The sequence below is a fragment of the Peromyscus californicus genome, unplaced genomic scaffold (genome assembly GCF_007827085.1).
Source record: "Peromyscus californicus insignis strain IS unplaced genomic scaffold, ASM782708v3 Scaffold_5__1_contigs__length_169319896, whole genome shotgun sequence".
Lineage (NCBI taxonomy): Eukaryota > Metazoa > Chordata > Mammalia > Rodentia > Cricetidae > Peromyscus > Peromyscus californicus.
The window spans coordinates 113,946,261-113,967,443 of NW_026294573.1; the positions used below are offsets into that span (position 1 = coordinate 113,946,261).

At 45.8% G+C, this 21,183-nt stretch overlaps 1 protein-coding gene across 2 annotated transcripts in view; it reads right to left on the bottom strand.

Moving 5' to 3' along the window:
* Positions 1–288: 288 nt before the first annotated feature.
* Positions 289–21,183, bottom strand: part of Bach2 (BTB domain and CNC homolog 2) — a 343,391-nt gene continuing 322,496 nt past the window's right edge. For both annotated transcript variants that reach the window (XM_052716038.1, XM_052716039.1), the window contains 2 exons: positions 9,451–9,657; positions 289–6,460 (listed from right to left, as the gene is read on the bottom strand). In XM_052716038.1, the coding sequence (XP_052571998.1) occupies positions 5,981–6,460; positions 9,451–9,657 (687 nt within the window). In that variant the 3' untranslated portion in view covers positions 289–5,980. The remainder of the gene's footprint in view (positions 6,461–9,450; positions 9,658–21,183) is intronic.

The window sequence follows — 21,183 nt, forward strand, 5'->3', positions numbered from 1 at the left end:
GATTCAGGCACAGCTGTAAAAACAACGTTCTTTATCCACGGCAACACTTGCATAGTGAAATATTGAAACTGGAAGTGATTCTAATGTCTGTTATCCAATTTCATGTGCAATGGGGATTTTTTTAAAAATTCAGATTAAAAAAATAGCATTTTAAAATTCTTAACATTTCTAATCTGATTAATCAGGGAGCAGAGAAGGGTCCAAACTAGAGGACAAGAAATGGACTTTCGTGGAGAATACATTTCTTGAGGCTTTCTACTCTGCAAAATGTAAAACAGGATTAGAGGCTTTTACAATGCAGAATGATATGTCTTTATTTCATCAACAGAAATGGCGTCTAGACAAAATTCAGTTAACACTAGCAATTCAATTGAGTGATTTTTTTCCCACAATAGTGTATTTACAACGAGTAAATGAAGTTTCAATTCATTAATCCATAGCAATGCTTTTTCCCAAAAAGGTAAAAATTCTTAGTTACAGAGAATAAGCATCAACAGCCATCTCAATATCTTTACAAGAAAAACCACAAGAAAAACCACAATCACTTAGGAAAAAATAAGGCCAAGCGTAAGAACTTGTACAATAAAATGATGCGTTGAATTAAGTTACATTAATCGCATAGAATCTGTGTAAAAAGTATGTAGAAAAACACCTGATGTAACCTGTTACAGTCGTTGACCAGTTATGAGAGGTACGGAGGGTTATACAGGTAGATATGTGTGAAAACTGTCCGTATTGTTTGAGCTGGGGAGGAGGAGAAGAGAGGCTGCAGCCCCTTGCATACACTGAGAAGACCCTGTTTTGCATATGGCCTCTGGAGTTTGTAAGGCATATATTAGAGGTGCACTTGCATCAGACTGGTTCTGGAACAAATTCACACAGGCCCTCTTGCCTTGAATGGCTCACTGTGTCTAACGAGTACCCGAAGCTCCCAAACGCATCTGCAATCTTCCTGATAATTCGGTACAAGTGCCAGGCTCTTGTGTCAGAGTGTGAATGGGCATCCCAGCGTTGCCACAGCCAAAATACATTATTAGGACCCAAGAGGAGGCCAACTGTTGGCCCCCAGAGACATGTTTGGTAGAAGATTTAGCACCCATCTGTAGGAAAACCCATTTTTGTCCACGTCCCTTCACTCTTCCTGATATATATTTGATTATTCCCATGGGAGCGTTTGGCACTGAGTGTGAGTCTACCTGAAACGAGGGGTCTTGACACACTTCCATGAATAGCCATTGTTTTTATCTGAGGTCAATAAACTGGAATGAAAATGAAAGCCAAGAGTTTATCCATCGCTTGATAGAGAAATGCATACACCATGCCACAACATTAAACCAAAGCTATAAAAGTTGGCCTCTGCAACCAAGTGGATACTCTTCACAAAATGGCAGCATCATTTCATATTACAATTAAAATGCACTAATAATTCACTTGTTATAAATATGATCTCCCAGGGTGGAGTGTAGGAAAATACTATACAATTACTTTGCAAGTAATGTTTTTGCACCATCAGTTGAATAATTTACCTTTGATCTGCTACGACAAGTCTCTTCAATGTACAAATACTATTTGTACACACTATTTATGCACACATATATCCTATGCTACAGCATCAGTCTTTGACACTTGGGTCATGAGATGGCTCGGGCAGTATTATACATTTTGAACACAAAATATCTCCATGCACAGACTTCCTTTATGAATACCAACCCCACAAGGCATTGTGGACTGACTTGCCAGAAATGGAATCTCCAACAAAATCCTCAAGTAAATACAAACTCATGATACAACAAAGAGCTTTATTCTTTTAAAATAATCCTTTTCTTTAGTCTGGGGTGTGTGTGTGTGTGTGTGTGTGTGTCGGGGTGCTGAGGAGAGAGAGCTGAGGATAAACCTGGATTCTTGCTCTCCTTTAGATCTGAGATTCCCCTCCACTGTAAGCAGCGGTGGAGGAGTCATCAGTTAACAGCTCCTGGTTTAAATGGGCCACAGTGTGTAGGAATATGCAGCCAAATGCAGACTTGAAGAAGCTTTACAGACTGACTCCTTCCGGAGTACTATCAGAGTCCATGTTTATTGACTGACTCATTTGGGAGGACTATGAGAGTCCATGTTTATTGACTGACTCATTTGGGAGGACTATGAGAGTCCATGGGACGCAGAGCAGCCCCTGGGGCAAGACTGGGCAATTTCTGAGAACTTCTATACTTTCAATCCTTTGTTTGCTTCATCTTTTCTTCTTCAGTGACAAATCATAACAGTAAAACAAGAGAAAAGTGTAGGCTTTAGCCAGTCCTCCATGCAGGTCCTGTGGGTGCTCTGGAGCTCCTTTCAGGAGAAGAGGCGGTTAGCACACTAGTTACTAGCCATGTTTAAACTTCCTTGGAAAAGCAACGCAAGGATTACATCCAAAATTATAGTGCATGTTAAAAAGCAGCATACCTCGAGAAAGACAGTAAATAAATTACTTGTATGACAGACATAAAAATAACGTTGTCTACTGCAGCATCACCCCTGACGCCTGAGTCATTGTTAGGGAACCTGGAAGAGAAGTAGCAGGATGGCTTAGCAACTTCGCCAACTTTTCAAAAAGGTTTTGTAACCGCTTTGTTCCAGAATCAGTAAGTCAAGAAGTTCGACTTTATTCAAGGCACCCCCAGATAACGCAGAGAAACAAACACACACGGCAAAGCACACACCTGCCTCCAGCCTGTTCAGGACACAGGAGCACACACCTGCCTCCAGCCTGGGCAACCTGACCAGGGCCGTTCAGAGACACAGGAGGACAAAGCTGCTCGGGGGTGGGGGGGGCTGCATTTGGGTGGGATACTATCAGTCTTAGCATCACCTGTGCTAGCCCTGGACCTTGACATTCACCCCTCAGCCTCCGGGAGACCCAACCAGGCTGTCACTGGGATCCCCCAAACAGCCTGTGATTGGAGTGTCCTGTATCTGTGAAAAAAAGACCTTCGAACATGCGAAGAAATGCCCCCCTACTGTGCAAACCCTCTCCTCTGTTCTCTTCCCTTCTCTTTTCTACAGAGGGAATGAGCTTGATTGAGGAATCCCGGGAAAGGACAGATTGGGGGTTTCTGAATTCTACTTGTAGAATTTAGATTCTGGTCCCCAGGGAGGCCTCCCTTTGAATCAACCCAGGAACAATTTTGATAAGCAATGGTTTGGAACAGTAGGAGACAGACGTGTCCCGCGAGTAATTTACACAAAGCCAGTCGCTGTTCCTGGTGCATACTGAATGAAATTACTTGCTAAAAATACCAAAGTAATAGAAATTTTAGAGTAAGTTTAGAGTAAGTTTTAAGAACTAGTTCCCACGGCCGAGATTGGGTGGAAGAAGAGGGGGGGAAAATGATGGAAGAAAGGTGAGAGCTGAGTTAGGGCGGAGACAAATGAGGAGACCCGACCCCCAACCCCCACCCCGGAAATGGCTGCCACACAGGTCTGAGCTACTGGTAACAGAAACCTGGGGGTAAACTGTGGAATGTGGCAAGACTACCAGCTGCCCACGAGCTGGGACACCACAAAACAAGCTGAGAGGCTGCTCTGCACTGGTGACGGCCAGAGCAGAGAACAAGCCTTTTTGTTTCTTTCGAAGAGGTCACTTAAAAAGGCAGTGAGAGAGTTAAACAAAAAATACTGTCTGCTGACTCCTGCACCGTTAATAGGCAGCTGTGAGCATCCCAAGATTCACATTGAGTGACATGCTAGCTTTCCATGAAGACAAGCCTCCGGGTGAAGCAGGGAACTGTTTGACTAGACCAAGAAACACCAACGGTGTCGTGAAGATGGCAGCTCCAGCACAGCTTTATCAAAATCTGTACACACACACACACACACACACACACACACACACACACACACACACGCTCAAAACCCAGAGGCATGTTTTAAAAATGGACCTATTTTAAAAGAAGTCATTTCCCCCTTAAATTCTACTGCATGAACCAACAACGTCTGGCATTCGTACGTATTTAAACATTTAGCACTACTACTGGTACAGAAAGAAGTTAATAATACTAGAACATATGTTACTAGGGTTTCACTTTTTGCCTACTAGTCATACACTAATTTCCCCTTTTACATGCAGCTTTAATATTGTCCAAACAATGGCACAGGAGAGGAAACAAAGCCAACCGACTGTCCCCACTGCCCTCTACCCTCCCGCAACATCAGACTTTTCTGGACAACCTTGCACAGCTGGAGTGGTCTCCAGGCTGCTGAGTGAGAGGAGATGGAGACCACTGGGAGGGGGGCGTTGACTCCTCCTTGGGGCACGCCTTCCTGTAAGCGTGGCTTGAGGCCAGGTACCTCAGTGCCGAGGAAGCTGCTCTCCAGATTTGCAAACCAACTAGATTTAAGCAAGGGAGGCAGATTGTTATCTGGGGAGGAATGGGTAGGTGTGTGGGGGAGGGCTTGGGGGAGAGGGCAGAGGGGACAAAAACCTCAGAGTAGAGAGAGCAGTTGAAGATCGAAAGGAAAAAGGGTGTGTTAGCCTATGTCCACATGGATCTCAGGCTCGAGTCTGCCTGATGTTCTTTCCTACTCTCAGTGAGCTCAATTAACCGAGGGGGCTGAGGCTGTGATTCAGATCCCCTCGGGTCTTAAGATGGCCTGGAGGCCGGGTGTGGGCAGGAAAGCTGGGTGGCTGGTTAGCTGTGCCCTTCAAAGAAGCAGACATTTTGGAGCACAAGCGTAAGCGGAGGAGGCCGGAATGAAATGCCGAAATGGATGGGTCCCCCTCGGCTTCTCTTCGCCCGTGCCTGTGGCGTTCCAACACAACACCACAGGATCCTGTTCTGTCGCTACCAGTCCCGTGAGCCATCCGAATTCTCTCCCCACGCAGGAACTGAACATCCAGTGTCAGCTCTGAATTATCTGCACTTCAGCTTTACTGAGGGAAGGTGGGGAGGAAGCGAGCTACAAAAATATTCAAGCAGATTATTGTCTACACATCCTAGGATGGGTTCATTATTTGGCAAGATTGTTTTTTTTTTCCTACATAATTATCACCTGAGTGCTTTTTAATTAGCTAAAATGTTTTACTTTTTAACTAAAAGCAAAGACTATACAATATACTTGAGTTATACTGAAGTTACAACTTCATTTAAGAAAATAGGTTTGACTCAAAACTCAGTGCAAGTGGCAAAGTTGACCATTGCTGTACAGTATCCGCAACACCAAGGGAAAAACACAAGGAGAAAAGAACAGACCCACGATGCTCACACGACACCCGTGTCTGGTGGTGTCGAAACCAAACCAACCAAAGGAAAAGGTCTGAGATCACACCTTGAGAAAAAGCTTCCAACATTGAATTTTGTCTGTAAGTAAGTACAGATCGACACTGAACTGTGAAGCAAGGAAAAAAAATGACCATGTTGACAAGTTACAAAACCAGTTCTGGCATCAGAGACAAAAGAGGAATGTTGGAACCTGTCTGTAAATGATAGAAACGAAGCTTCCAGTTTGAGGATGAGAAAAATCGAGGCATGCAGGACTTTTGCATATGGAATATATTTCATATATATTATATATAATATGTACAGTATAGCTATAAAACTTTGATGTGTATAGAAGCTGTCTTCAATGAAAAAAATTGAACATTCAGAAGAAATTCCTGAGATAGGGTTTGTGACATGGGCCACTGAGAAAAAAAAAAAAAATCCGTGGTTGGGTCCTAGAGGTGTAGTCTATCCCTGTGAAGTCTGCAGTTAACCCACAGACAGACAGTGTCTGCACTGTTGTCTTCCTTGCCAGGGCAAGGGGTAGCACCATTGTGAAGGTAACCAGCACTCCTGCTTACGGAGAGGAGGGAATACTTCGGAACAGTATTGCTAAGACTGCTGTAGTGTGCACCAGATTCGCTCTTGGGTCTTCAAGACACAGATGAACAGCGCCACTGGCTGGCGGAAGAACACCTGGACAGGAGAGGTGTGAGGACCGGAGGCAGAGCTCATCACACTGGCTAGGCATAATCTTTCCTGGGCTGTTCGTCTGTTGTACACTTCTCAGTCATTTCCTGACAGAAGTCCACGGTCACCGACTGGCTTCTGGCTTCCAGCGGCTGTCCTCTTTCTGAGAAGGTCCCAGGGTCAGCACCTTCCAACCTCCTCCCAGAGGTACAATTCTCAGGGGTGCTGCTGGGCACCCAGGGGAGCCCAGAGGGAGCTGCCCCTGGCTCCAGGCAGCAGGGTACGTTTCCTCCTACTGCACACTGGGAGGGTGCAAGGCTCTGCTCAACCCCCAAAGGAGGGGGGTTAACACTGGCTCCAGGGAGATCCATGGGGATAAGGACTGGGCAGTATCGGTGCAGGGCCTGGATCTGCTCTGGGCTCTGGATGTCTCGACAGACCTCCTGGGAGAGGCAGGAGAAGTTGTCCAGTAGCTCGCCCATGCACGCTTTCAGTTGATTCCTCTCCGACAACAGTTTCTCTTTTTCACACACCTGGGAGGAAAAAACAAAAACGGAGAAGGGCCTGATCAAGTCTGCACGAGAGGACACAAAGCCTCATTTCAGAGGGGTCGCAAACCCTGGTTTTGGCATCCGATACTAGAGACCCAACTCCAGAGTGACTAGTCCGGAGTCTGGGAAGTTAGAAGACACATTGTCCGGGGACTGTACATGCATTTCTGCTGCGTGCCTCAGCTGACTAGCTGGCTGCCTTACCACTGGAGCACTGACACGCCTTCCCCAGTGTGGTGTCCCTTCCTCCCTCCTGCTGAGGCCCAGGAAGCAACCAGCTGAGTCACCACCAACAGCAAAGCCGTAATCCAGCGGCGTTCTGCTCTCCTAGAGTTTGGAGTTCATAGGGAACTGACCAGAAAACTCTTCGCTCTGAACCTTATAGTTGGAAAATCTTCCCCTAATATATTAGGTTACTATTTCTGTGGAGTAAAAAGCCAACTAACTGTTTGATATTTTGAAAAAGACAGAAAAAAAAAAACAAAACCAAACAAACAAACCCCCAAAAGCCAGTGGCTGCCAGGGGCCGAGGGAGGGAGAGATGGTGGAGGCCAGTGGAGGCCAGTGGAGGCCAGTGGATCTACTCTGCACACTACGGCTCTGACAGCACCCTGTACAAACCCACATAACGCACAACAGTGAGTGTGAACTCTAAAGCAGAGCAGGGCTGTCAGATGAGAATGACATGTCGACGCAGGCTCACCCACCGTAACAAATAATACTGCTCTTGTCAGGAGTGTCCAGAGTCAGGGACATTTGGGAACTCCAGACATGCCATTCGGTCTTACTAGGAGTCTAAAACTACTATGACGAAGAAACTCTATTTACAGAAAACCAAGCGAGCAAACGAGATTGCTTATCAGCAACCTCATATGGTTAGACCTAACCAGCAGCCTCTGTGGCTTTCATAGCACAGCAGACTGAAGGCAGCAAGTCCTTTGCAAGACTTGGGAACCACGCACTGAATCCTGAGCAGGGATCATCCCTGGGCACTGGATGGAGGGGCAGGCGGACAGAAACGTGGAGTCTATGCTTGAACATGCTAGCCCATGGCTCTAAGATGTTTTCCCCATTAAGCAAAGTTCCACATATGCTCTTGAATTTCTTAAATTTGTCACCCTTTGAGAGAGGAGTTTAGCCCTAGAGAGGAGACTCGTTAAAGTTTTACCATCAGTATTTGTGTGAGGGGGCGTGGGGAGGGTTCATGACACATGATAAAGCAGCCTAAGAGATGGGGTGTCTGAAGCAGTGTGGGGAGAGTGGTACCCAGCCCCTCTGCAAGTCTTGCAGGCGAGCGGAGGCAAGGATGGGAGGAAGGAGGAGGAGGAGGGAGAGGAGCAGGTCTCTGACACAGGCACTGTGCACGGCCTAATACGAATGCAATCCGGCAGGCAGCGTGGGGATGCGCGTTAGAGAGAGATTTATATGGGGAAAGGACACCTGCTACAATATTTATAAATTTATCTAGAAAACATGTTTTAAAAATGAAAAATAAACAGATGTACGCGTGCAGCTTGAGAGAAATACATTATGTGCATCTGCAAATTAGGGTGTCGAGCATGTGGGAGACATGATGGGAGCAGGAACTGAGTACAGGGCCTGTTGGGAAAGACGCAGCAGCAGACCAGGCTGGTCAGCCCTGACCACTCAAGCCATCCCCGCCACCCAGACAGAAGCAAGTGGGCCCAGCAACCTGGCCCCCTCTCCATTGAACCTGGAGGTCTAAAAATGAGGGCCAGTGTGTTCTAGGAAAGGAATCTCAGGCCCCTTTGTCATAACTTCTTGGCCTAGGCACTACCCTCTGTGGGCCTACTCATCTAAAAAAATGTTCCTGGACAATTTGTGGGAGAAGAAAACAAGGTGGCACCATGACACGGTTTTGGCTTTCCTTAGAAAAGGAAGAACAGCCTTGGTTAAAAACATGGAACCTTGGTGGTACATGTCTATACTACCAGTGCCTGGGAGGCAGAGGCAGGAGGACTGCATTTAAAGCCAGCCTGGTCTACATAGGAAGGTCCTCTTGTAAGAAACCAAAGACCCCTGACTATGAATCTCTAAGTCACAGATGGGCATGTGGAACTACTGTTCAGCACTGAGACAAGAGGTTTGTTTGTTTGTTTGTCAACTTGATACAAGCAAGAGTAATCTGGGAAGAGGGAATGTCAACTGAGGAACTGCCTCCATCAGACTGGCCTGTAGGCAAGTCTGTGGAGAGCATTTTATTGACTAGTGATTGATGTAGGAGGGGCCAGCCCACTGTGCATGGTGTTACCTCTGGGCTGGTGGTCCTGGGACATATAAGAAAGAAGGCTGAACAAGCTATAGAGCGCAAGCCAGTGAGCAGAGTTCATCCATGGCTTCAGCATTGGTTCATGCCTCCAGTTCTTGCTCTGACTTTCGTCCACAATGTGATTGGGATGCATATGCCAAATAAACTGTTCCTACCTCAAGCTGCTTCTAGTCATGGTATTAGAAAGCAAAATAAAACACACAGCCTATTATTTAAGACTTGGAAAATGCTGATGGAGAAAGAACAGTGTTGTCTTGCTTTTCAACTGAACAAACCAATAAAGTGTTTTAGATACCTGCCTAGTATATAGCTGATATTTTTACTGTTTGTTCAGAATCATACAATTACATGGGCCAGAATGCTAGTTATGGAAATCAGGCATATGGGTAGAGAGTTAGTTTAGAAGGGTATCTGGTTTTTATATGCATGCAGTAGACATACTCTATTATAACATACACATGGAAAAGGAACTAATTTCATAAAAAACTTGAAGATGACATGTGATGACACACTTCTACATCTATGTCCATTTCAGATGCAAAGCTATTACTTCTGTTGAGAATAAACTCAAATTTCTCCAAAGGGTGACTCGTCCCTCTCCTTCTTTCTCCAGCTATAACGGATGTGACTTTACATCAGTCTCAGTCACTTCAAGGTGGTGAATGCCTGCTCGCCAACTCACCAGTTTTCGTATTTCACATTCTAGATTCTGAATGCAGTCCAGCTTCCTCTTGCGACAGCGTTGAGCTGCAATACGGTTCTTACTGCGCCTCCGGATGTCGTGAATGAACTCCAACTGCTCTGAGGTTAGCTTGTGCATCTTAATCATCATCTGGAAGTCATTCCTGGGAAGATCTGTGATCTGATCTACAGGAAAAGGAAGTTTAACCTGGAACCAAGAACACCAGAATGGGATTATAGCAGCTGAAATTTTGGGAAGTGAAACATCACAAAATGGTGAATGTTCTTTAAAAATTATTATTATTATTATTATTAGTTGTTGTTGTTGTATGTATATGTATGTGTTGTATGTGTTGGTATGTGCACATAAGTGCAGGTGCTCACTGAGGCCACAAGAGGGTGTAAGAGGCCCTGGAGCTGGAGTTACAGACAGTTGTGAGATGCCTATTGTGGGTGCTAGGGACCAAACTTGGGTCCTTTGCAAGAGCAGTACATACTTTCAACTGCTGAGCCATCAGTAGAGCCCCAATGAAATCTCATTTGTTTGTTTACTTGCTTTTCCGTTTTGTTTTTAATTTTATGTGTAGGGATGTTTTGCTTGCATGCATCTCTGTGCACCATGTCTGTGCAGTACCCACAGATGCCAGAAGATGGCATTGGATCCCTTGTGACTGGAATTATAGATGGTTATGAGTCACTAGGTGGGGGCTGGGAGTTGAATCCAGGTCCTCTGAAAGAGCAACCAGTGCTCTTGACTGCTGAGCCATCTCTCCAGTTCCCAAACCTTTTGAAAAGATGACCAAATCATATGGAAGCCACTGAAAGCAAGTAGTGATTCATACACTCTTGTGTCAAGTACAAGTAAGATGAAATATTTGTATAATTAAACAATACAAACACACACAAATAAGCCAGGTGTGGTGGTATATAATTCTAATCCCAACACTCAGGAGAAGGAGGACTGCCATGAGTTTGAGCATAACATAGGCTACCTAGTAAGTTTGAAGCCAGCCTGGGATACATAGTGAGACCATGTATTCACACACACACACACACACACACACACACACACACTGAGACCATGTATTAATACACACACACACACACACACACACACAGTGAGACCATGTATTAACACACACACACACACACAGTGAGACCATGTATTAACACACACACACACACACACACACACACACACACACACACACACACACACACACCAAAAAAGGAAAACGCAAAAAAAAAAAAAAAAAAAGCACACACAAATTATAATGTTATCATTCCCGGGTTTCTTTTGAAGCACATGGCATTGAAAATATTGGAAACTTAGTTTCTTCAATGCTGTAGTACTTTTTTTAAGGCAGATTATGGCTTATCAAAGCTCTCTTCTACAAGACCCACAACTGAGTTCAACAAAACGACCAATTTAAAGTTATCTTCTAAGGACTGAAGCAGAGACTTGAAAGACGGAGCCCAGCACACCCTGAAGACACTGGAAAGATGCAACAGTCAGCGAGAGTCTTTGTTACACACACAGAACACAAGGAGCTATCCTGGGTAGGAGGTGTCAGAAAGGGGCTTTAGTTCTCATATGGAATGAGAATCCAGAGAGGCGACATCCCTCTCCTGAACCTCAACTGCCCCCTGTGCAAAACAAGGCATGCTCTCTAGGTTAGTGTTATGACAGGCACTTAGAATATTTTTTAAAAAATGGCCATCACACCTTACATTTTCTCTTACAACATAATGCTGTTATGCCTCTATCAAGACGCACAGTCTTTCCTTCCTACACACGCACCTCAGTGGATGGCATTATGTGGTCTTCTTGAGGCTACACCTTGAAGGGCACCGAGACTTGTGCTTAGTCCTGAGCACTGGCTGCCCTGTGGGGGCGGACCTGGTGCCTCCAGCTCACAGGCCTGCCAGTTGCCTGAATGGCCCACCTTGGAAACATACTCCATTGTTTAGTACATTTTATTTATTTATTCTGAACTCAGTTTTCTTCTCTCACTGTATGGGTCCTGGGGAATCAGACCCAGGTTGCAAGCTTAGAGGCAGGCACCCTTCCATGATGAACCATCTTGCTAGCCCAGAAGTGGATCCTTGAAGCTATTGAGAAACTCAGATGACTATAACCAACATCTGACTTCAAGGTCAACAGGAAATGCCCAGATGGGCCGGCTGAGTTCCCAACACTCAAACCGTGAGAGACGTTAAGTGACCACTGCTGTTGTAAGCCAGTAAGATTTGGGGTGGTTTATTATGTGGAAATGCTTAATTTATCAGCAAGATTCTTACTTTCAAGTTCTTGACAAGTTAAGGTAAATACTTTGTTTTTTTTTTTTTTTTTTTTTTTTTTTCGAGACAGGGTTTCTCTGTGTAGCTTTGCGCCTTTCCTGGAACTCGCTTTGGAGACCAGGCTGGCCTCGAACTCACAAAGATCCACCTGCCTCTGCCTCCCGAGTGCTGGGATTAAAGGCGTGCGCCACCACCGCCCGGCTAAGGTAAATACTTTGTAGAGAGAGAATGACAGGGGCTGGAGAGATGGCTCAGTAGTTAAGAGCACTGGCTATTCTTCCAGAGGACCCAGGTTTGATTCCCAGCACCCACTTGGCAGCTCACAACCATTTGTATCTCTAGTTCCAGGGGATCCAATGCCCTGCCCTCTTGACTTCTTCAGGCACCAGGCACTCATGTGGTATGCAGACAGACATACACACAGGCAAAACAACCATACACATAAAATAAAAATAAGAAGCCCCAAAACAATAAAGAAAGAATGACATGTCCTTGGAGATGTCTTCTCTGTGTTGTTAAATTTTGGTATGTATTATTTCTTAAGAATAGTAACTATAGAGGCCTGACACATGTCTATAAACCCAGAAGTGGAGGCATGAAAATGAGAAATTCAAGGCCATCCTGAGCTACAAACTGAGTTTGAGACCAGTCTGGGCTAAGCACTGAATTCATTCAAAGCAATGAATAAATGCAGAGGTGAGACACAAACTCGGGCTCCCTATCTCTGGGCCACATCAGTCCCCACGAGGTTTGGGACTCAGGTCTGCAACAACTTATCACTGCCCTTGCTAAGGCGGTGCTGCCGGTCTGGGGACTTCTTCAGTCATTTATGTTTCTGCAGCTCCTGGAAAGCTGCAGTTTCAGTAATCCCAGCACTTGGGAGGAGGTGGAAGCCGGAAGATCAGGAGGAGCTCAAAGCCATCCTCAGTCACTCATGGAGTTAGAGGCTGGCTTTGGCCACTACATCCAGCTCAGGTTCCTTTTTCACGCATTCATTTTTTGCTTTCGGCTGGGCCAGCAGGTGGCACTATAAGCCTAAATGTCATGTGTTAGGCTAACCTTTAATACTAACATCAATCAGGTAGGCGAAATTTGCAAGTACGTCAGCTGTGGTGGCGCACGCCTTTAATCTCAGCATTGGGGAGGCAGAGGTAGGCGGATCTCTGTGAGTTCGAGGCCAGACAGCTCTTGTTTCAAGAAAACCCAAACCCACACCCACCCCCGCAAAAAAAAAAAAGAAAGAAAAAAAGAAAAAAAATTGACAGCAGCCACATTAAATGAAGTAAAAACGAAATAAAACAGGTGAATTATTTAATTTCAAGAATATGTATTGATATATAAAATATTTCTAACATGTAATTTATATAAATTGTTAATAAAAAAGTATACTGATAAAAATTTTAAATCTAAAGCACATTTTACTGTTCCAGTAAATCACAATTCAGATGAGCCCTCACAAAAGGCTTGCGAGGCATGTGCAGGGTGTGGCCATTAACCTCATAGAGCTCTCGGGAAGAACAGTTGCCAGAACAAGCATGTGGGCCTGGGTTTAATTGAGCAAAATGCTTTAGCAAAGAAAGCAGCCTCTTGTCAGCACTCAGCGGGCGGAGTGTGAGTCCGTGTTCTTCACGAGGCTGAGGATGCGGCTCTCCTACCCTGAGCTCAGGTTGCGTATTTGTTGGTTGCACCCGACAGACATAATGCTCACTCCTGGCATTTGCGCCCAGTTGGTCGCCATGCACAAAGGCAAGGCCAATAAAGAGTCGTTTTCCTCTCCTGTGGTTGGGTGAACGTGCTTTGTCGGGTTACTTCCTAGCTCGGAGCTTCCTCCATGTAGCATTGGTGGAAGGCTCCCAAAGGGTGCCCTTTGAACCCCACATGGTGAATGTGGGTCTCATGACAGCTATAGAACTTTGGCCCTAGAACAGGAAACTCCAGTGGGACATACCACACCACTGTGGGCTCGGCCCTGCTCTGAGTGCTAAAGACACACTGCTAAGACAAACGGCTCCTTTCCAGGGGCTCGGAAAGGCCTTTGCTTGTGGGCTACGTTTCTACAAGGCTGATACTGATATGGAAGACTGTTTATTTCCCTTTTATAACCTTTGGATAACAAACAGATACTCAGATCCTAGCTGGTACCTCAGCAGCCCGGAGGCCATCTATTGGGGACACTGCGTTTGGGCATCACGAAGGCTGTGCACTCCTGGGGCTCATGGGATTTCGACTTCTGCTGACGGTAGAGCCATTCTAGTTCAGTTCCAGACGGCATTTACTTATTTTCAGAAAGAAAACATGCCAACAGTGCAGATCACAAGGACAGTCAAAAGGGCTTCCACCCCAAACGCTACTGTATTTAAAATGATCTAGACAGCAAACACAAACCGGTAGATAGGCTGGAGGGTTGGCCGGGGAACGGGAAAATCAACAGCGGCTGTGTCAAAGTCCTCGAAGCGAAGGCAAGCCCCACACAATGTTTCATCAGGGCTTTTGCAATCCAGCTGCTTTTTAAACAGGGTCGGGGGGAAGAAAACTGTCAACCATGGGCTTTCTTCCCTATCAGGGGAGAGGGGACCCTCACTTTTGTGGGGGGGGGGGTTGTTTGTAGATTTGCTAGTCATACAGAAAGGAAGAACTTACATTGACTAGCAGGTGTGGTGTGTCCCCCAAGGGGTACAGAGGCCTTATCACATCCCTTCCGTGTTTCTAAGCCAATGGACCTTCCTGGAGATGAGGAGCAGCCCCAGGCCTTTGCTTAGGAATGCCCTCCTCACAGGCTTTTGTGTGCTCAAACGTTCCCCACTCAGGGCTGAAAGCCAGGTAATGGGACAGGGCCTTGCAAACTTGAAAAGCTTGGAGAAGGCTGAAGCCTCTTCTCTTTCTCCCAGAAGAGTAACACAGCCTACACGAAAAGCTTGGAGGGCTTGCTGCTTTTTCATTCACTGCTCCTGCATAACATATCCTTCCAGACTGCACTTCCCATCAGAGGTGTCCCAGAGACAGCACAGAACAGACAATACAACACGAAACATTCTGCCAGCTCTCACTGCCACCTGTCTGAATGGCCTGCAGTTATATTCAGCGGCCTCTCTGGCCACAGCACAGTAGATGTGCCTGTGGGTTTTGTAAGTGATGATTCTCTTTAGTAGTGAACTACTTTGGTTCTCAATTAAGGCTCAGGGACAGAGGAAGAGCCACTGAGTCAGCAGGCCAAGGGCCAAAGAGGGCACTACAGGCCACGCTGTGGTTTGCGCAACACACTCCTGTTGGTTGTACCCAATGCTGACTCTTCTCATACCTCTGGAACTCACAGGAAATGCAGGATTAGGGTCATTTTTCAGTATGGGACCAATACTGCCCAAGGGAGGTTAGACTTTGGGAGAACCCCAGCTCTTCAGCAGTCTGTGAAATAGATTCCTGCAGTGTAACCAGGGACCTCTGATCTAGAGATGGCAAAAGGCAGAGGACCTTCTGAATGGTGCATGAAACCTAAATCTGCCTTCTCAGCACATCTGCATGACCAGATAGGAAGCCTGGACCAGGAAGGCTGGACAGGCTGCAGGCAGACCTGGGATGCAGTGCTTCCTTTTCACCAAACAGAAGACTGCTTGCTAACAACTGCCCACATCCCGTAGCTTAAGCCATTCTTCCCATCTCCATTAAAAATATAATGAAGAACATAATTTCCTACAGAGAATTCAAATATGAGACAAAAGAAAAGTTCCCACTCTGAAACAATGCCTTGACAGATTTCTCTACAACGTCTGCTTTGCACAGTTTTCACAGAATTGTGGAAGTGACACTCTGGCCATTTCGCTTCACCAAGCCTATGAACACGCATTTTACTTGCCTGCTGCTTCTGGTTTGCTGGGTGAAGGTTACTGGAGAAGGAGGGGGGAGAAGTAGGTTTTGGAGAAAAAGCCAAAAACAACAGTCTATTTTCCCTACAAGTCCCAGGAGAAGAAAGGGCTGTGAAATCTTTCCTACTCCCATGTGGTTCTTACCACACATGAGCTGAAGCCATAGGCACACAGCGCCAGACTGAGTGGGCACCTTGGAGGCCATGACAATATACAGGCTCTCCAAGACCAAGAGATGTTCCTGTACCCCCTACCCTCTACTTGGTATTCCCAGGACACCAGGGATTCACCCATAAGACTACAATCAATTAGCTATGCGGTCCCAGGTAACTCATTCTCTCTGTCCTGAACTTGAGGATCTGTGAGTCAGGGATAATACTTGCCTCACTTAGCTGCTGGAATTGCTATGAAGAGTAAAATTAGATAATAGACAGAGAAAGGAACTGCCTGGTTGGTGAGGGAAGAGCCATCCTTCCTTGTCATATGGTCTCCTCTTCCAGGCATACAACGTTAGGAATTCTAAACGCTGAGAATGTTCTAGACAACATGAAAACACTGTTTTAATTACGAACACAGCTGACTTCTATGCTGCCATTCAAAGTCTTCTTTTCATTAAGCAGACCAATTAGACACTTGCAAAAATGGGCTTGATTCACCGAACCATAGGAATGATGGTAAAAATCTTACACAGAAAGTTATCAAGTCAACTGGGAAGAAGAAGGGATTCAGTGGGAGGGAGAGGGGATGAGAGAGAATAATTGGGGTTGAAAATGACCAAAATATACTGGGTATGGCACTATACATCTTTAATCCCAGCACTCTGGAGGCAGAGGCAGGTCTCAGTGAGTTAGAGGCCAGTCTGGTCTATAGATTGAGTTCTAGGACAGCCAGAGCTATGTAGAGAGACCCTGTCTCAAACAAACAAACAAACAAATAAACAAACAGACATAAAGAAGGAAAGAAAAAGAAAGAGAAAGAAACTGAAGTATATTATGCATGTGTATGACATTGTCAAAGAATAATAGAATAATGGTTTTAAAAGTATCAAAGAAAGAAAAAAGTAAAAAACAAACAGAATATTCAAGTCAGCACTTTGGTGAGAAGAATTAGACATGGCTTTTCTGTACTATTTCACTGGTTGCTCCCCCCCTCCGACACACACACACACACACACACACACACACACACACACACACTTTTCCATTTTGTTTTGTTTAACTCACGGGCTTGTAGTTCAGGCTGGCCTTGAACTTGTGACCCTCTGCCTCCACCTCCTAAATGCTGGAATTACAAGGCCTATGCCACTATACCTGGCCACTATCATATGCTTTTATTCCTCTCCAAATGAAGCATGTCAATAATGCAAGTCCAACTCACCAGTACCTTTGGATATGGAAATCAACCACCTACCCAGTGTTTCTTCACTAAACTCACAATCAATTGGAAATGCTTTGGGAACTGACTAGCGCATGCACCACTTGGAAGAGGACTGTGACTTCTGTACAGTTTTCAAAATCTAAAAACAAACTTATAAACATAAGGAGATGCCATGTCACATCCATTAGATGGACACACAGAGAAGAGTAAAGGTTGGCAGCGAGAGGAGAAACTGGATTCCTCCTAGCTGGATGGGGGAATGCAAAAATGGTGTAGCTGCCTTGGGAAATGGCTGGGTAGTTCCTCAAAAGGCTACATGTAGAGTCATCACATGAGTTAACCATTCTACTCAGAGATATGTAATGAGTGAACTGGAAGCCTGTCTACAGAGACCTTGCATGCAAATGCTCAACAGCACCATCCTTCAAAATATCCAGGAAGTGGAACCTACCAAAACTCCCTCAAACAATGATGGATCAATAAAATGTGGTATGGCTTAACAAGATAGATCAGCAATCAGAAGGATGGAGTTCTGATACATCCAAACACACCAGATGGATGTATCTACAGAAGAGATCAACTTTGAAAATGCTATCCTAAGTGAAAAAAGTCAAATACCATTTATACAGAACAGAGGCAGATTAGTGGTTGTCGGGGGGGGGGGGGGGGTGTGAAGGGAAAAAGCCATGAGGAGAATCTGCTCCTGGGGTGAAGAAAACATGCTAGAGTCACAAACTGGAGATGGCTGCATAACACTGTGGAGATATTAAAAACACTGAAATTTTCATTCTAATAGGGCGAATTTTATGGTATGGAAATGATACTTTATTTAAAAATTTGTTATTTGTTTTATGTGTATAGGTGTTTTGCCTGCATGCATGTCTGGTCTGTGCACCATGTATGTGCAGTACCTGCAGAGGCCAGAGTTACAGAAGGCTGTGAGCCGCCATGTGTGTGGGCGCTGGGAACTGAACCTAGGCCCTTTGAAACAGCAGCCAGTAACTGCTGAACCAACTCTCCAACCCAATACTTGAAGCTTTTTCAAAGCTAGGGAAGAGTAAAAAAAGGATGGGAGAAGTCTGTGTTTTATGAACTAGGAGAGTTATTTAACGCGGTGATAGATTTTACAGAAAGTAAGATACACTGATGTTTTTCTTTTGGTCCCACATTTTGGCTCAGAAGATGGAGAGAAGCTGTGGGGCTACGCTGGTGGCTGGCAGGGAGAGGAGCCCCGGGTTTTATTCCAGACTCGATTGTATCTTGTGGTCTACTTGGAAGAAAACACCTAACCCTACCTAAGAGCAGTCTGGGCAGAATCCAAGATAGATGCTGTGTTTTTTTTATGGATCAGTTCAAGAAAACAAGTTAAAACTCATGGGAATTCAGTATACTTTTGGGGCAGAACTTCTACCTAGACCATGTAACCCCCGAAGCAAGTCACTGAACTCCCAGAGGGGCCGTCATGCTGAGGGCCTGGGTGGTTCTGGGAAAATAACTTCCTTCACTGGGGAAAAAAACCTCAGCTCTGCTAGCATCCTCCTGCTCAACACAAGCTACCAAAAGAGTTGGAGTGTGACTCATGAAAGGCACGGAGTTTTGGCAAATGTGCCTTTTACTGCTTATGAATGTTTAACAGGTTTGTTTTGAAAAGTAAAAATAAAAATTAAATCCAAGGGTATTTTAAGGGGAGACTAGTCCTGTCTGTGGCTGTTTCATGGGTTGAATGACTATCTGCCCCCCCACAAATGTGTCATGGTTTCCAGTCCTAAGGTGGAGACTGACATAGCCCAGAGGAAAAAATGTGCTCTTATGGATGGCATTGGGTATCTGATCTTTTTTTTTTTTTCTTCTTCTCTGAGACAGTGTTTCTGTGTGTAGCCTCGGCTACCTTGGAACTCATTTTGTGGTTCAGGCTGGCCTTGAACTCACAGAGATCCACCAGCCTTTGCTTTCCGAACGCTGGGATTAAAGGTAGGAGCCACCACCACCCAGCAGACATTGAGCATCTGAAACTGACAGTTCCTAACTGTTCAAGAGACAACAAAGCGGCATGTATTCTTACTCTACCAGTCCTTGGTAAGATCAAGTGTGGGATGGAGCTGACTCAAGGACCAGCCTTCTGCAGGAGGTGCCCTTAAGAACAGTTCCAGGGACAAACAGCAACTCCCCCAAAAGTTGTGAAACACAACTACCCTTGCTTTTAGGAAGCCTCACTCCTCTCAAGGTTAGGAGCAGGGCTGCATGTCGTGGGCATCGGTGGTGACCCCATCCCAAACCGAAGGGATAAGACACCAATGGGAATGCTGCCCATTCAGATTTCCTTCTCAATTTCCATTTCTTTTTCTTTTTTTTTTTTTTTTTTGGTTTTTCGAGACAGAGTTTCTCTGTGTAGCTTTGCGCCTCTCCTGGAACTCACTTGGTAGCCCAGGCTGACCTCGTACTCACAGAGATCCGCCTGGCTCTGCCTCCCGAGTGCTGGGATTAAAGGCATACGCCACCACCGCCCGGCTCAATTTCCATTTCTTAAACTAAACCCCTTTTGGTGGTTTTCTGTCTTTCTCCGCCAGACACTAACAGGAAAGCAGGGACCAGGCAGGCTAGCGAAGAAGAGGAAGTGAACCCAGGGTGTGTCTGCAGCTCACTCTAGGCAGCTCTGGAGTCCATTTTCAAAACATGCCTGAAAGTTAAAGCTCATGTGCTTTGTGTCCACCAGCCTTGTGGATGCTGAATAAACCACACACACGGCTCCGCGGCTACCTCACCTCACCTCTCACGGCATTTCTGCTGTCTGGCAGAGTTAGTCTTTGCTGAGGAAGAGAGACTGAAGAGCAGAGAAGTACTGAGCACACTGGCCTCATGGGCAGCTCCCTCCCTCCCTGTCCTTCCTCCCTCCTTTCATTTTTTTTTTTTTAAGGGACTGAATCCAGGGCCAGGCCAAGGCAGGCAAGCACCCCCTGCCATGGAGCCCCACCCCATCCCACATTTCTTTTTCTCTGAGCTTTTCAGACACAGGGGCAAGACCTGTCACCAGCTTTGCTCACTTCTGCTCCTGAGACAGGGGTGAGACACAGTGGCTGGCAATCTTTGTCTGGTTCTTTGTCAGTGCCCAAAATACCAGGTCATGACCTAGACACGCTTAGGTTTGTCTAGGAAACACTCAAATGACTAGGGGACTGGAGACCTCTGGGACTCTTAGTCTTCCTTCTCGTAGTCACGAGTCTTGCTTATGATGTAGCCAGTGCTGTCCCCACTCCTGCTCCCAGAAACAGTGACCCACAGACGAAGCCTTCATATACTTTCTATCTACACAGCACAATGCTTTCAGGCTGGACAAAAAACACTATCCACTAAGTGAATGACTTCTTCTCCATGTGGGAGCTTAGGAAACACAGTTTTGTGTGTGCTGACTAGGGCACTTCTGCAGGGAACCCATGTCAAGGATGGATGGTAAGCATTCTGTCATGTGCACTGTGATAGAGACAGGGTCACCCTGTATCTTCTTGCAGACAAGAAATACTCATAAGGTGCATACTCTTTATATTAAGGTACTCATAATACTCTTTGTGAGGATCTATTTAGCTCCAATGAATCGATTTGAAAGAGCGTCTATGTTTTCCTTCAGGTTGAAGGGGTGACAAGCAAGCATGAGTGCACTCTTCCAAAGCAGGCAGCAGACAGGGGAGTGACGGCAGCGGAGGGGACAGGGAGGAGACTGAAAGTACCTGAGCACACTTACACATACTGCATTCGGCTCGCCCCTACTCACACAGCACTGGAACCCAGGCGAGGTATAGAGGGATTTCAAAGACTCAAGTGGCTGATTTTGGATCACCTTGCAGCACTCTGCCTCCAAGGAAGGAAGCCAGAGACGGTCCACTTACTGGTACCAGAGCACTAACTGTCACCTTTAAACTTGACACAGGTGCTGGCTGGTCTTATGTCAACTTGACACACAAACTGGAGTCATCTGGCAGGAGGGAATCTTAATTGAGAACATGCCTCCATAAGATCTGGCTGTCTGGCATTTTCTTCATTAGTTATTGTTGGGAGAGGGCCCAGTCCATGGTGGGCGGGGTCATCCCTGGGCTAGTGGTCCTGGGTTCTATAAGAAAGCAGGCCGAGCGAGCCAGGAAGCAGCACTCCTCCATGGCCTCTGCATCAGCTTCTGCCTCCAGGTTCCTGCCCTGCTTGAGTTC